The sequence below is a fragment of the Prionailurus bengalensis genome, chromosome A2 (genome assembly GCF_016509475.1).
Source record: "Prionailurus bengalensis isolate Pbe53 chromosome A2, Fcat_Pben_1.1_paternal_pri, whole genome shotgun sequence".
Lineage (NCBI taxonomy): Eukaryota > Metazoa > Chordata > Mammalia > Carnivora > Felidae > Prionailurus > Prionailurus bengalensis.
In genome coordinates, this window is record NC_057348.1 from 154238984 (window position 1) to 154256086 (window position 17103).

At 39.6% G+C, this 17103-nt stretch overlaps 1 protein-coding gene across 1 annotated transcript in view; it reads right to left on the reverse strand.

Annotated features, from left to right (window-relative positions):
• Window positions 1–288: 288 nt before the first annotated feature.
• KDM7A (lysine demethylase 7A) overlaps window positions 289–17103 on the reverse strand; it is an 83559-nt gene continuing 66744 nt past the window's right edge. Inside the window, exons 12-20 of the mRNA XM_043589706.1 lie at window positions 16879–17088; window positions 15252–15376; window positions 14884–15038; window positions 13314–13411; window positions 12678–12826; window positions 12070–12278; window positions 10353–10438; window positions 7548–7821; window positions 289–6883 (exon numbers count right to left, since the gene is read on the reverse strand). Of these exons, the coding sequence (XP_043445641.1) occupies window positions 6789–6883; window positions 7548–7821; window positions 10353–10438; window positions 12070–12278; window positions 12678–12826; window positions 13314–13411; window positions 14884–15038; window positions 15252–15376; window positions 16879–17088 (1401 nt within the window). The 3' untranslated portion in view covers window positions 289–6788. The remainder of the gene's footprint in view (window positions 6884–7547; window positions 7822–10352; window positions 10439–12069; window positions 12279–12677; window positions 12827–13313; window positions 13412–14883; window positions 15039–15251; window positions 15377–16878; window positions 17089–17103) is intronic.

Below are 17103 nucleotides of genomic sequence, written 5' to 3' on the forward strand. Positions count from 1 at the left end.
TCTTTCCCCTCTTTCAGCAACTGCTTCCCCAGAAATACATCTAATAAAAGAATAGGACACATTACTCTTCACAGTTAAATCTTCGGAAACAGTAAGAAGCGGAAGTGTGACACAGCTTTTCACATTCCCCAATCTCCTATGAGTCAATAAACAGAAAAAGGGAGCAGCAAGTCAGATTTGGATATAGAATTCAGGTTTTTTTTTTCTTTCAAAGACACATTTTATACAACTTTCAACATTTATACTTTCAAACAAAATGAGCAAAAAATACACCGAGTGCTAAAAAAATCAAAACAGAAGTAATACAATTTTAATTTCAATATTTTAAAATACAGAAATTGGAAAGTAAGAATACTAAATACAACTTTAAACAAGTCACTTGTCCTCCCCTAGAATAACCAATGTAAGCTACTTGAAGACTTACAAAGTGAAAACAGAAACAAAATAAATACTGTACACTTTCCCCGCCTGCAGGCAAAAGATGGGAAATACTGTTACGAATCCAAAAAAAATGCTCTTAAAGCTTCCGCATCCCATTTCCCAGCCACACCCCACTCTGTTGTCACACCGTGTGCTTCTGTATTCAAAGGACACACATGTGCACACATACCGACTGCCTATACAAACAGACAAGACACTACTCCGCAGACACCCCAAACAAGAAAGGGTGACAGTCACCTTGGACCATGGGCATAAAAATCAGTTAAGGAAAGTCAGTCAGGCTAGCAAAACGTTACTACAAAACTAGTAAATACCATAGCCAACAACTGTCCCCTTTTCAAATTTCACAGATTTAAAACCCCTAAAACCAATACTACCCCCGCATCACCACCCTCTACACCCCACCCACCCCCCAAAAAAAACCTGCTGAAGCACTGGCAAAGTTAGACATTTCACAGTAAATGTGAAAATTCATATTATATAATCTCTTAGAATGAACCTTTTCACCCTCTTTCCACAGCATGAAACTGTTATGGCTTAATTTATATTAAAAGTAGAAAAGTCTTGTCGGAAGGAAATAGTCTGCAAGGGTGCACTGTGCTCCCTGATCAGCGCTATTTCACACCTAACAACTGCATGAATCGCTTTTGCAGTCAGAAGCTGTTTTTGAGAAAACTGAGGTTATTATAGCTTTTGATTCAGTCTAACCATATATGTAAGGCCCTTAGTTTGGTTTAGGTTTCTTTTGCAAGATAAAATAACCTTGGGGTTCACTTAGCAAGTTACACCTCAGGTCCCTGACTATAGTGTGGAAGTTATATGTATGCTTTGTAAAAATAAAAGGTTACTTATGAATCTTAGAGGGAAGAAATGATTCTTGGCAAGGAATCAACTCCTCATTATAGATCACACTCAATGCTGGTAACTGTCACCAACCAAAATCACCAAAGAAACGTAAGAAGAGTATGTCTGGGTTATTTTATTCCTGCAAAGTACTATATATTCCAGCACTTATGACCACTGTTTTGGTGAAAAATCTTGGGGACAAAGAGCTGACATCTTGAAAAGGAAATGGCCAAAATAAAACTGGGTGGAGGCAAGGTTTATCTTTATGATTAGGTTCCATTTAGGACTGATTTCCAAAATAAAAGAGGATTCAGAATGTCACAGGTCTTGCATAGGTTTATAAACTACTTGGAGGTCAAGGGCTACGTGGTAGCCAGGGTTTATTAGTGAAATAGTGCAGAGCAGATAAACTTGGAAGATTCACTGTATGCAGTTTCAAAAAGGTTTTAACAAAAAATTTAATTTTCCACTTGATAAGACAAAGCTTTAGGACACTACAAAGGGCACCAAGGGTGAGTGGGAGAGTCTACGGGGTAGAATGCAGGCAAATGAGTATCATATTCCCCTACCCATTATAAAGGGAAAAAATACTATAAAAGAATAAAACCACAGTCATGATAAGCTGATTGCTTTGGAAACAGGCATTTGCTTCTTAGCGACCTTACTTCTAAAATTGTGTTTCTGTAAGGGGATCAAATATTTGACTTATGGCAGGAAGCTCACTGAAAAACAAATGAAAATATGAAAAGGGTTTTTAGTAAGGCTACAGTATTAAAATTACATTACGTTCGTTCATCAGCAACGTAGTAAGCATATTATTTCTTTCCCTTTCCATGTGACTTCTAGTAAGCTTATCATCGTCATCCACCACAGGAGGAGCAGAGGCTGCACAAGGTCACACAACAGGGGCTGCTTCAGGAAGCGAGGGACCTGAGGTCTAGGATCCACTGTGACCCCAGGCGAATCACTGCCCTCCTGGCTTTCGTTGGTCTCCTTTATTTACTGGCAACACTCTTTTCCTAAGCTAACGATCTGAAGCTCAGCCTTCTCAAGATTGCTTTAGGTGAAGGTCTGGGACATCCAAAAATGGCTGCCGATTTTTAGCAGGGAGGGAGCAATTAGCTTAATATTTAATGGGGGAGGGAGAAGGGGAAGGAATTTTTGAAAAATGTTCAGATTTACATTACTAAGCCCTCATTTCTTAACATGAAATTGTAAAATGTTTACATACTGTAGTAGTTACTCCTGGTATCGCTTCTCGGCCTTTTGGCTAAGATCAAGTGTAGTTACTCCTGGCAGTAGTAAAGTGGGCCGTACAATTACTCATCCACTCTTTGGGGACTAGCCCTATCACTACAGACAGCACCTCTTGAAAAGAGCAGAAGGAATCTTCTCCTCTGAAGATGTCCAGTCAAGTCTCCTTTCCCACTACAGCGTGTTCTCTCTCTACCCAGCAAGCTCTTCGTGGCCAACTGCGAGCTGGCTTTATTGGTTCCCATCTTTTGACCATCTTCTATTTTTTCCCCGGCTCCTTGGGTAGCTGCTAAACCATTTTCATTCCATGACTTATTTTACCTTTATCTAGTACCTGAAGAGTCTGTGGAGCAGCACTGACCTAATTCCTCTTTGAGCAAAACCTCAAACCACCTTTGAGTTCCTTTAAACCATCATAACAGCTACTTGTTGTTATCCATAAACCCTTATCCATAAACTAGCTCATTTCTTTTTCTTCCACTTCAAGCACTAATTCTGATTTTAACTCAATGCCTTGTTAGAGATGCTTCTGATTTTTTAGGTACCATGCTCCGGGCATGTATTGTATGTGAAACAAAATTTATGAGTAATAGTTTTCACTTAAAAATGCATAGAGATGTGCACTGTCAGTTGTAACTTAAATGATAAATTCTCGGTAAGTATGACGTGTTAATAATTAAGGAATGTTTTTCTATGTTTTTACTAACCACATTTTTGTCCATACTTACAAATGAGAAAACCAAGACTCAGAAAGAGTGACTTATTTCCGGACACACAGCTGATGCATAAACGGTAGGACTTGGGACAAAAACCCAGGTTCATGCTCCCTTCCATGTTACACCACACCCCTCTACTACCAACATTAAATTATTAACTTCTGAAATACTTCTTAAATTTTAAAAATTAAAAAAAAAAAACCTTCCACTTCTTTGAAACTATTAAAGTTATGCTTTTTTTTTTTTTTTTTTAAATACACGGGCCCTCTTTTGCATAAGTTTGCTTAGAAATGAAACTAATACTGCTTATTTCTTGGAGAAGATGCCTTCAAGAGCAGAGACCACAACTTCAACTTTAAATTCCCCCACAGGACTAAGTAGTGCTGGGCACACAGGTGTTTCGTAAATACCTGCTGCTAGTACACGAGTCAATACAGTAGAGTTCATTTAAAAGGCAATAATTAGGATTATTAAAAAAACAGAACAGTCTTCAAGCTAAGTATTTAAGTTGTGATAAAGATGGGCTTGTTTTCTCTGAGTTTACAAGACGATTTCAGTCAGAATTTTTAACTCTGTATGCTTAAAACTTAACTGATGCTTACGAAGTTCAGTGTATTTCTAGGACGCCAAACTACTATCAACTGCCAGCTTTGTATTATTTACATCGTTAATCAATCCTGGAAAGCATGTTGTGTGACATTATGAGTTACAGTACAGGGGGTCCCAGGTTAACAGAAGTCACTTATTTGAATCAATACAGAAAAACCATGATCTACTAGTACCATTAAAATCACATATGTTAAGTCGCAATTGTTTTTACCTATTTATTTGCATATGATCAGCTAAATGCCACCACTGTTGTCTCCTTGTCTATGCTGCAGTGTCCGTGTGGTAGTATGGTTTATAAAGGAGACAGAGGAAAACATGAAACGTTGTCTATCACAGCAGAGTCCAGACCCTGGCTGCAGTCATCTCAAAGTTCAGTCATTTCCATGAGATGAAAGGATGCATCACAGCCAGTAACTTTAGAAGACCTTTGACTAGGAGACTCACTGGGCCAGTAGGCTGAATTTTCACCAATTCAGAGAAAGATACATGAATTCTGTTTCAGTGGTTATATTATACTACCGAAAGCTGTTTTTTGGTTTAACTTAGCCCGTTAATGGGCTAAATGTGCCAAAAATGAATCCACAGTACCTTCACTTAATACTTTTATATACTGGCTACTTAAAATTAGTATTTATTGGCCTAAGTACACAGGGTGGACACTGCTCCCCACTTTAATTCATAAAAATAAATCGATTTCCATTTTTATAGCTAAAGAAAAGAGGTCAGGTAATTAAAAACACTTAGAGCTAAGAAAAATGTAAAGAAAGCGAACCCAGATCATGATGTAGCCGGAAGAAGAAATTATAATTCTTATTTCTTAAACCCAAACAAAATCATGGGAACGCTAACACTAAAACGGTGTCTGCAGAAAACCAAAACGTCACAATAATACATCGGGAGGTGGGAGAATCAGTCAAACCCCAACTTTTGACAACTTGAGATCCAATGACCAAACAAATGACTGATTATACCCATCTCCTTAACTAGTTTTGGCATAGTGTAGACAGAGTTTAAGTAGGCCATTTACAGACATTTAGTATTTCCATACCAATTCTTTTTCCTGACACCCAGTTAAGACCCAGACTTTGGTCCAGTCGCTTGGACCAGAAAGGCTAATTCATAAGCTATTTTATATTTATTCCATGAAATACTGGAATAGAGACAGAGTAAGAAATATTTCTCTTTGAAAATACACATTTGAATACAACCATGAAAGATGATGGTATAGGTTTTTTTCTTAGCTCTTCAAGTGACACTTAATACAGAAGGGAATGTCCTGCTACCTTGCTGAGTAAAAAAGAGACAAATCCACAATATGGCCATATTTCTTCTCCATAAAAATAAATTTTATCTTCTTTGCCTATATTTTCTTTGTAGAAACGTGTAAAATGTTCTATTGTCAGAATTGGGAATATCTCCACCCCACCCCCAGAAATCACTTATTTTTATGCCATGGGGGAGAAAAGGGAAAATATAAGCTATTAGAGCAACTGAAAACTGGCATTTAGTAAGAACTGTGCATAAAGGAGATAAACGATTCCTTAAAGCTCGACCAGATACTTAATCTCAATATGCACTGGTTAAGTTAGGACATATGGAAGAAACTGCAAGAAGCACCATTTTACTCCAGATCCGTATCTTAAATAATTCCTTAGAAAGTTAAGAAATAAGAAACTAGACACACATACACCCAAAAGATCTACTCCAACATGCTTGCTTCTATACAACTTAATATAGTATAGTCCTATTATATTACGGCTTATTATGCAGATTTGAATATACTAAGTCAAACCATATCTCATATTTTCCAACAAGTTAGATACACACAGAATAAAAGCGTCATAAAATATAACCTCTGTGGCAGGTGCTCGTCCTGCCCTCCAACACCAGCAGTATGAAGAAGGCCCTCTGTAGTTACAAATGTATTTGAAAAACTATAAACATGACAGTTTAACCAAACTTATGATCCTTTCCCCAAAGGTAGGAAAAAGATATTAAAGCTGTTCTCTTTGGGACCCAGATATCATCAGCAAAAATGAAAATGCAAGAAGCCTATTTATATATAATTAGAAGAAAACTGCAATGTCAAACGAAATGCGAAATGTGGGATCTTTTATGTAATTCTTACACGTTGGCTACGAAAGTGTTTCCCTGCAAAGAGAAGAGTCTTGTGTCGTCACAAAATGATGGGGAGTGCAGAGGGAAGGTGGGATGTAAGGTAATCGACCTGGATAACAGTATGCACCTTGGATGTTAGCAAAAGCGAAGCTAATAGCTTATAAAAAACACATGAAATATATAAAATAAAATGATTTTCATATACATCTTAATTTAAAATAATTAATGCATCAAATCCCTGTTTAAGACTTTAACCTGAATATCAAATTTAAGAGTCCAGACTAGTTACTGTTACTGTGGCTCCTCCCCACATGTAACATACACACTATCAAAAATAATTTAAAAACTTTCACATTCTTAAATCTAAATTAGTGAGATATTTCTCCAGAAATCTTCCAAATAAATAGCTTTAAAAAAGAAAGAATTTAAAAGCTGTTAACTTTAAAAAAAAAAAATCTGTTAAATAAATTATTGATAATTCTTTACCTTACTACTGAAAATAAATCAAGACACTACCAACAACAAAATGAAATTCAAGCCCTGACAAGAGACCTTTCCCAGTTCAAGGTCTCTTTTTAAGGTTCTACCCTCCTTCTTCCTCTCCCCCACCAGGTCCAAAACGGTTATTGCTGAGTGGGTGTGGCACAGTGAAAATGCAGCATCAGGTTCATTTTGTTCTTCAGGCAGTGTTCTCTACTGTACATGCAAACCGCGTCGGGCGAGGGCCCGGCCGGAGCTCCAGGCTCCCGCGCCCCCGAAACCAGTCTGTCTCCAAAGGGAAGAGTGGCCACAGCAGCAGCCCCGTCACACAAAGAAACGGGCGTGGCCATTTCTGTTCAACTTAAGGATCTTCCCAAGACGTTGCTTGGCTGTTGCCATTCCTTTTTTCGGACGTTTACCTATAAAACACCAACGACAGTGTAAATCATAATGAAAGTCATTCTTGACAGACAGCACTTGGAGGACCTAAAGGGAGAGCTGTACGGAAAGCAAGGCTTTTAGGTGTTCCGATCGGGCAAAGTCACGCTCCTGGAATCCTGTTGCTTCAAACTTCCACCTCAGCACTTGAGAGATACAGGCCAACCTCCTTCACAGGACTTACCAGGCCATCCACCCCTCAGTCTGATCCCTGCCGATCTCTTGAGCATGAGCTCTAATCGGATTCCTGCGTCATCCGGTGCTTCAGTGACAAAACGGTGGGTCCCTAAATACCCCCCCCCCCCCCCCCCATACTGTTTCTCACCTTTGTACCATGGGCCATCCCATCTCCTTCACCCTCACTGTGGTCCACCCTGTCACTTCCCCAACCCGGCCTGGCTAACCCCTTAACCTCCCTTTTCGGGATCCACCTCCTCTTCCAGAAAGCCACTCCCAATCCTCACGGCTGACCTAGGTATCCTTCTGTTCCCACGGGCATCTCTGTTCGCACAACAACCTCTGCAAGCTGCCATCACCGCACCATCCCTCAGGCATCAGGCTGTCAGCAGCTGCAGGGCAAACCACTATACGAGGCCATCGAAACTGCCACCAGCACCGCCACACACAAAATTATACTCAGCCTACCTTTTGTTGCCTGGTTGCTGATAGGTGGTGGATTTGATGCAGGTCTCTTGGTGGGGTGAAGGGGCACTGAAAAGGAAGTTTCACCAACTGGCCTTTCTGGGCTTATACTGCCATTATTTATCTGGCACGCCCCTGAAATCAAGCTTGAATTCTGCGTATACTTTCCATTTTGAGGGCTTGAGCCACTGCTGTCCACAGAATTTCTACTTTGTACCTTCTGAATGATTTCGGATGAACCTTCCTTTTTGATGCATTTCTGGCCTCTACTAAGATCCTAAAAAAGGAAGGAAATAAGGCCGGATTTTTAGAGTCCTTTAAGATAAGTGAGGTATTTACCCTCTCTATTCAATAGCAAGTCAAGAGAGAGAAGAAATAGACTACTGAACTGCGGCTTTTGTAAAATGTGGCAGCCACAGAAGACCACCCCTTCAGGATGGCCATGTCACTCCAAAACCAAACAGCACGAAGGGATTCAAGTATTGAAGTTTGCACAGTAACTTAAGTCCAAAAAAAAACTTTTTTATTTACATATTTATATATACACACATATATAGTTTTATTTACATAATTTATAATTTATATATACATAGCTTATATTTTTTAAATGTTTATTCATTTTTCAGAGAGAGAGAGAGTGCGCGAGCACGCATGAGTAGGGGAGGAAGGCAGGGTGGGAAGGACTGAGGATAGGAAGCAGGCTCTGTGCTGACAGCAGTGATCCTGATGAGGGCTTCAAACTTCCCAACTGTGAGATCATGATCTGAGCTGAAGTCGGTCACTCAACCGACTGAGCCACCCAGGCACCCCACTTATAATTTATGTATATAAATACCTCTTTTCCTAAATGTATATCTTTGTATAAGTACATATAATACATAAAGTATATTATACTGCAACATGGCACTGTGCGTGTGCCATGATATGACATGGAAGGAACACGGGGATGGGGTATGTGGACCTACCATTTCCTTAGCATAACACAGCTCCCATGTATGGTGTAATGCACTCTCTTTTTTACAATCTAACCTCTGTTAAGTTTATCTCCACTGTATTTAAGTTGTGTGCTAAGAAAAGCCCCTGGATGTTGAGCCCCAAGTCTGATTTTTCTCTAACAATTCTTCCTTCAGTCTCTTCAAGATCACTGAGTGAACCATTAGGAAAAACAAACAGTGCTACTGACTGGTAGGTCTTGAAACCAATGGAAAGGGTCATCACCAGAATTAAAAAAGGAAAGGAAAACACAAACTTGAAAAGAGCATACATCTGATGTGATGTTTCATGAAACCAGTTGTATATGTGTGTATGACATAAAATAAATTCCTGATTCCGTAATGGTCAAATAAGTTTCAAAAACAGCATTAAACATAGACTTGCTTTAAATTAGTCTTACAAATCTGCCTGAGGATGAGAAAACAATTGTTATGATTTGACATGCCTCTCTATAAAACCTCTCTAGCTTACAGGCAAAAGAAATCGGATATTTTCTAAGGCGATCTTGCTAATTATGTGCTTTACTTCTTTATTTTCAAAGACAACAATAAAAACAACAGCTAGATTCAGGGGCGCCTGGGTAGCTCAGTTAGTTGAGAGTACAACTCTTGATTTTGGCTCAGGTCATGATCCCAGGGTCGTGGAATCAAACCCCACACTGGGCTCTGTGCTGAGTGTGGAGCCTGCTTAAGATTCTCTTTCCTTCCCTCCCTCCCCCCTTCCCTCCCTCACATGCTCTCTCTTTAAAATTAAAAAAATATAAAAAACAAAAGATTCAAATAATAGCTTATTTTTAATATTGAATCCTATAATACTAACAAATTATAAATTTTATGACCAGTGAGGTACTATAAAATCATACACTGAATGAGTGAATTACTAATAGTTAAAGGATTCCTTCCTTGACCTTTGATTCTGGAGCATATTCTTCTATTAAAAGAACTTGTACTTATGAAACTTTGCCTTAAAAAAATAACTTGGCTATTTTTCTTATTGTAAAATCGATAGCTATTTAGAAAATGTGGATAAGCCAAATGAAGAAAATAAAAACCACACATAAAATCCACTGCTCAGAGTATGCTTGGCGTTGGGAAGGTTAGGGGACTCAACTCTGCCACATGAGAATTTTGATTCTTCCTCTGTCATTTTCCAAGGTTTGCAGCAAAAGGTCGTATCACTTTCCTTGTATGGTGCTACTGGTAAGGCTGTGGCTTTTCAAAAAGCTATTTTGGGTTCATTTTGTTTGGTATAAGCAATAATACACTGGGATCCCAAGACATCAAGTGTCTCTTCTCTTAGAGCAGGGGCTCCTAATCTGGAGTCAGTGGATGGTCTGGGGTAAGGATGGGACACAAACCGTGAGAAAATTCTATGCAAAAATCAGTATTTATGATGAACATTTTTCTGGAAAGAGAATCTATAACTGTCATCAAATTTCAAAGAAATTTACTATCTAAAAATGTTCAAGAAACACTGTCAGAGATTAAAAAGAGATCTTCATGGTACTTTTTTTCCCTTTCACTCTACCCAGACATAACTTAAAAGTGTTGGCTTCAGGAGTTTTTAACTTTCCTTATATCAACTATTCTTTTCCAGATCACATTATATCCACATGGCTTGCATTAGCTGTTACATCGGAAACCCGTAAGGAGGAGAGCTGTTAAATGTGCATTTAACTGTAAATTATTTTTTTACCTTTACAGATCGAACGGTTGATTACTGGTTGCAGTAAAAAATAAAAAAAAATAAATAGAAAGCAAAAAGAGTTAATAACAATCTTCAATCTCCTTTTGATGTTTCAAGCCTGGCACATACCTGAAGATGAAATCTGGAAGTGGTATCCAACTGTTTTCTCCAGGAAGAACTCCTCAAGTCTTGATCTTCAGTCTTGACATGGTACCCTAAAGAGATGTTTTAATTAAATCATCTCCGTACAGACTTGATCGTAATGAACAAAATTCGCCTAATGTTTAAAAGTGAAAGTACATTTAGGTGGACATTTTATTAAAAAAAACCAAAAAACAAAAAACAAAAACAGTATGTTAACCCTTTAGGTACTTATGCACATACTTTCACCACACTTGTTTCCCTCCCAAGAATAAAACAGCCACCAGCTCACAATCTAACACATTAAACCTTTCAATTCTCTCCAAGACTGTCTTTCTATGACAGGTTTTGTGCCAGATGCTGCAAGATCTAGAGTCAAATTCTAAGGCCATCTGTTGGAGATGAGAAACCAAATGCAACATACTCTAAAACTGGTATATTTTTCCATATAGAATAAAGGCATATGTTTGCCTGAATTCCGCAGTATTTTCCTAGAAGCCTTCTTTTCAAGGGACCAGAGAAATTACAAGGAGACACAATGGTGTGGACAGACAGATAAACCCAGACCTGAATCTGAGTTTTTCCATTACCAATGCATCTTCAGGCAAGTTATCTCTAAACCTCAGTTTCCTCTTCTACAATAAGCCCAGAGTTTGAGATCAGACAGTCCTGGGTTTAAATTCCAATACCAACAAATAATAGCTATGTAATACTATAATGGCTATGTAAGTACTGTAAGTACAGGCAAGTTCACTCAGCTTTATTAAGTCTTCTTGCCTCCTCCTATAAAAGCGTTATTACATACACCAAAATGTTGTTTCAAGGACTAAATGAAATGGATGTCAAGTATCTGGCAGACAATTCACACAACTAGGTGGGAATGAACACAATTTCTACAACAAGAATTTCGTTTTAATGTGGTACCGTCTTCTCCACCCGTCTTCCTCAGACTTTCGGTAGACAAAATCTTCCCCCAAGGCACAGAGAACAAAAACGCTACATGACATCACTAATACTGTCACTGAGTCTTCTCTTCCCCAGTACTTCTTTTTCAAGTAGGAGAGAGAATATTCTCAACCAGAAAGAGATCAAAACTTGTTTCCCCTCCCATGAAAGGAAAGAGGGTTGATGGTTCAAGCCTAGCAGACCATGTGAGATGCCTCAACATTCTTTCCACTCTGAACAGCTTAGGAAAGGGAAGCAGTACTAACTATCTTGCAACAGAACTGGTAGGATTATGCCAGTGAACATGATTCTCCGGCCATTAATTTACATTTTGAGTTCTTATACTTGCATCTTGTATACATCAACATTATGTATTTTTTGGCCAATAAGTGTAACACCATCTCCAACTAAAGATGTCCGATCAACAGTTCTTTTTTTTTTTTTTTAATTTTTTTTTCAACGTTTATTTATTTTTGGGACAGAGAGAGACAGAGCATGAACGGGGGAGGGGCAGAGAGAGAGGGAGACACAGAATCGGAAACAGGCTCCAGGCTCTGAGCCATCAGCCCAGAGCCTGACGCGGGGCTCGAACCCACGGACCGCGAGATCGTGACCTGGCTGAAGTCGGACGCTTAACCGACTGCGCCACCCAGGCGCCCCTCAACAGTTCTTATTCATAATCTTTAACTGCAGCTAGGATTACAGAGCTATTAGTTGCGGGAGACATGTTACATTTTAGAGACTAATTTATGTTTCTTACCACATTCCACTGGTTTATCACAGCGATACACCTGTCTGACCTCATGGTTACTGCTGTGGCAGCCGCTGGGATCCTGGAGAGAGTCTCTTTCACCATTGCAGTCTGTGCTTTGTATCTGCCTTTGTAAACATGTGGAATAGTGCAACCCTGCCATAGACAGCATGCCCTGAATCGCTTCTTCCTCTGTGCTCGTCGAGGTAGGACATTCCCTAAAGAGAAGGTAAGTAAAAGGACAAGAGTTTATTTATTCTTTTGACACTTTTTGGTAAAATTTAAAAAAATGTTTTCATATAATTTATATCACAATGTAATAACACTACTACCATCAATAAGCCTAACTTTTTTTTGAGAGAGAGCACACATACACATGAACAGGGGAGGGGCAGAGAGAGAGGGAGAGAGAGGGAGAGAGAGGGAGAGAGAGGGAGAGAGAGGGAGAGAGAGGGAGAGAGAGGGAGAGAGAGGGAGAGAGAGAATCTCAAGCAGGCTCCATGCCTAGCACAGAACCTGACACAGGATTCAATCCTACGACTGTGAAATCATGACCTGAGCTGAAATCAAGAGTCAGACACTTAACCGACTGAGCCACCCAGGCACCCCAAGCCTACCTTTTAACTGGAATTTCATTCCTAGATGGCTTCTGGCCCTTTTGAACAAAGTTCCTCATCACAGTAGAGTCCTCCTTGAAGTTTGATGTTATTTCTTGTTTCTTTTCATCACCTGAACTTTCAGACTCTTCAGTGGTAAAATTATTTTTCTGAGATAATAAATAATTAAATGGAAGCAAATAATGTAAGAAATCTGAGTAAGTCTGTACGAACCAAAAACACTTTCAGTCTAGGCAAAGTCAGAATCTTAATTATCATGGAATTATTTCTGTATTTCATATGACAGCTAAAGTTTCTAGCAATTACAGTACGTAACTCCTTAGTACAAAAACATACAGTACAGGATTTCTTTAAAGTAAAATGAAACATAACCTATGAGAAATATAAGAACAGTATTTCCACCCACCCTTTCTAAAACGAGACAAAAGCCACATTTATCAAATGTAAACAGTCTGTGACTGGGGGTATGTGTGCACGTGCATGTGTGTAATCACCATTACAGGGAAGACCGGGTGCCACAAAGGTCATGGAGACAGGCTTTGGGAAAAGCTGTCATTTACTTTCCTCGTAGGTGAAGGAAAGTAGGTGTTCATCTTTCCATCAAAGATTGCAGTAGTCACAGGGGTTTGGGCATACCAGTGCAGTGCAGTCAGGTCCAGAGTCTTCTGAATCAGAAATATCAGAATATTCTGATGATCGATTCCTGAGTTCTGATTTCACACTTGTAAAAAACCCTACAAAGGAAAAGGAAGAGGGAAAAAGGAAAGTCAGTGGAAGCTTACGAGCAAGGTGGTACCTGAAGTTGGTCCAGCCTCCAGGTCTATCTCGACTGCCCCGCTCTCCCCTTTTCCACTGCTTTCATTTTGTTCATTTCTTTCTTCCCCCAGAGACTCTCTCCCTAATTGACCATGATACAGACTGAACTGTACTCTTAAAACGTTTGTGGCATTTACTGAACATGATGATATAGTCCTCATTTGCGTGGAAATTTTGTATTTCTTTCCAGAAAAAAACCTCCGACGCTAAAATTAGCTACAAGATGCTTTTCACTTTCCCTTTTGCATTCTTTCACTCAACAAAAAACAAAAAGATAACTCTCCTAAACCGAAAAAGCATCCACGTGGATAGCGAATTCAAGAAGTGTGAAAACCAGGCTTTGCCACTGCCCTTCTCTCCCACGTGGCATCACCACATAACAACTGTCTGCTAATCCCACCGATGAGCTGCCTTCCCCCTGGCGTGTGAACACATGCACAGCCACACCAAATTTACTTGGAATTAGCAGGAACTGACGTATCCAAAACGGACTTGATGTTAATTTTTCTTGTCATTATCAAAATACTTAACTACTTTTTAAAATAGAAGCGTAGGGGCGCCTGGGTGGCGCAGTCGGTTAAGCGTCCGACTTCAGCCAGGTCACGATCTCACGGTCCGGGAGTTCGAGCCCCGCGTCGGGCTCTGGGCTGATGGCTCAGAGCCTGGAGCCTGTTTCCGATTCTGTGTCTCCCTCTCTCTCTGCCCCTCCCCCGTTCATGCTCTGTCTCTCTCTGTCCCAAAAATAAATAAACGTTGAGAAAAAAAATTTTTTTTAAAAAATAAAAAAAAATAAAATAGAAGCGTACACAGAGGCTCTGAAAAATGCTAAGAAATGAAGACTTCATTCAAACAAGAACGATCTCAAGAAGGAGGAAGTGTTACTATTTGTCATGCTGACAATAACCAAGCAGAGGTCGTCCTGTCAACAGGCAATCAAATAAAACAATATATGGATTACTAACAGCTTCAGACCAGCCAACTGTACTGCCTCCTAATTCTGAAAACCATATACATGTTAGCTAAAATTATTTATGAGGCTGTATTAAACTGGTGACTATTTTATTATTTGGAGTAGAGGCCCATAAAACGCACAGGCTTTCATGTGACTCTTGCTAAAAACTGTCACTAGACAAAGGTGTCACTGACCAGCACGTATCCTTGTCACTAAAAATGCCTTCCCTGTGCATTACACCTCACTTGGCATCCGCACCCACATTTCCCCGATGGACCAACTACTCGGAAACACTTCAGATTTCTCAAAAGAGTATTAGGGACACGACAATTTTCAATCCTGCCACGAATTTAAGAATCTTAAAGTTAGCAAGATACTTTACACATTATCACATTGGTAATAAGCAGACCTTTAAAGCGACCATTAAAACAAACATACTGTTAAGTGGTTTTTGAGATTCTTCATTCTCCACCCCCTCTATTCCTGAACTCTCTTCCATCTTCATTTTGGCCTTTTTTGTCCTTCTCTTGTCCTCTTCATTTTCACTATCTGCTGTATAAAGACTTGGATCTGCAAAGGGCTGTCTCTCATCCCTGTACATGGAGGGAAAAGTGACCAAGTCACAAAACAGTGCAACGATGCAGCCAAATAGTATACCCTCTCCCCTAATTTACAGTCGGAGTGGAAAACCGAGATGCTTTCCCTGTATTTGAGTCAGACGTGCAATAATATGGACTAGGGATTAAATGAACACAGGGAATCCACCGAAAACTCATCTGTATGGCACTGTGATCTACTTTACATACTTAATTATCCTTCCATTTGTCAGCAATAATCGTAGATCATTATCTTTTGCTCTCCATTCAGGTACCGTGGAAGATGGCTGGAGATGTTTGTTAAATTTTCCATTCAGTTTAGAGCTCAAGATGTCCTTAAAGTATAAAAACAGAATTGAACTTAGCATCTGCCCTCAAACATGCCGGCCTGACAAAAGAAATGCAGTATACTGCTACCTTCCTCCATGGCCCTGAATCCCAAACTGTGCTAGACAGCCCCCTAGGCCAGGGGATACACAACGTGTGGCACTAAAGCTATGTGGTTCCTAAAACCAAAGCATAAATATGGTTTATCTTTCTGTAGGGCCATTGACAATAAAACACATTCTATAAAGCAGAATGTAAAATTTACATAAAGTGAATTTAAAGACATTTCACTCTTGCGGAAAGCTGAGAAGCTAGAAAAGCAGTGCCTTAATGTATTTTAATTCTCATTTCCTTGCTTCTTCCTGCGAAGCACTAGTCCCTCCCAGTCATCCTATCCTTGACCTAATCTCTAGTCTTCCCAAGAGGCACCATCAGCAACTCACAGACCACCACCCTGCCATCACGAGGGACAAAGGCCACTGTGTGACATAAAAGAACAACAGTAGCTGGTTTTTAATAGAGAGTATTTCCTATTGGTGGTGATTTTTTTCTTTAGTAATAAATAGAACCTTTCATAATAAGCTACGTCTTTTCCAGAGGGCTATCGGTTAAAAAGGTTTAGAACAAAAGCTTAAAATAGTATCAATACAATTACATAAAAATGTAAAATATTTGTTACAATTCCTACGGAACTTCTTTAAATATTTTAAGTCAGAAGTACTTCTTTCTTATTCATTTTAAATTATTCCTATCCTTTACTTAAGATGTAAATTGATGGGTGATCTGCATCTCATCACAAACTCATTACCATGTTTTACAAAGGTCCGCCCTCTCCCCTTTGTCCATTATGCCAGCATTTCTCTGACAGTTTCTCTGGGTTTATTCTGACCGTCTTCCTGTCCAACAGTCCCCCATGCTGGTGCTGTTGAGTCAGGGATAGGCTTTCTGCAATTGCTTTTCCCTCTGTTTCCTCAAATCCTTGTATCCACCTGACTTCTTCCAGTGTTTGTCAGCTCAAATGCCACCCCACCTGAGAGGCCCTCTGACGGCCCCAGCTAAAGTAGCCAGCCACGCACCAGGCCCTTTATTCTCTTGCTCTACTGTTCTGGCTTCCTTTATAATGCTTGTTATCTGAAATTACAACATTTTAGTATACGCCTCATGTTCCATCCTTCCAACTTGAGCTAGGATGGAAGCCACACAATAGCAGACACTTAAGCTTCGCTCACTCCGGTATCTTTTTCAGAGCCTAGAAGAGCACAGGGCATTTGGCAAACACTCAATAAACATGTCTGTAGATAAATGAGATCTACTCATCCTACTTCTACACCGATGCCCACAAAGCTGAATGAAGCCTGTTCCCTGTCGTAAGCATCAGTACTGTTGACCCCTACAACACTAAGCAAAGATGAGACAACAAGAATGGCCACACTCTTCTTTTTATGACCCTTCTAAAGAACTTGCAGGAACAGCCAAGTCTCTTTCTGTAACAATGAAACATAATACTTGCCTCTTCCCACGGACACATCTCTAACCTTCTGAGGACCTCCCTTGTATGGAGCTCTAGGATGTCTAGATTAGAAGGAGTTCGGACATTATGATCTCGAAGTTTCCTCATCTTTCGTCGGGAATGATATGGGGAAGTTGCTTCATTTGAGGATCGTGAAACTGGACACACAGTAGGAATTCCCTGAGATTTAACTGGTTTGCCATTTTCCTCCTTTAAGAATTAAAT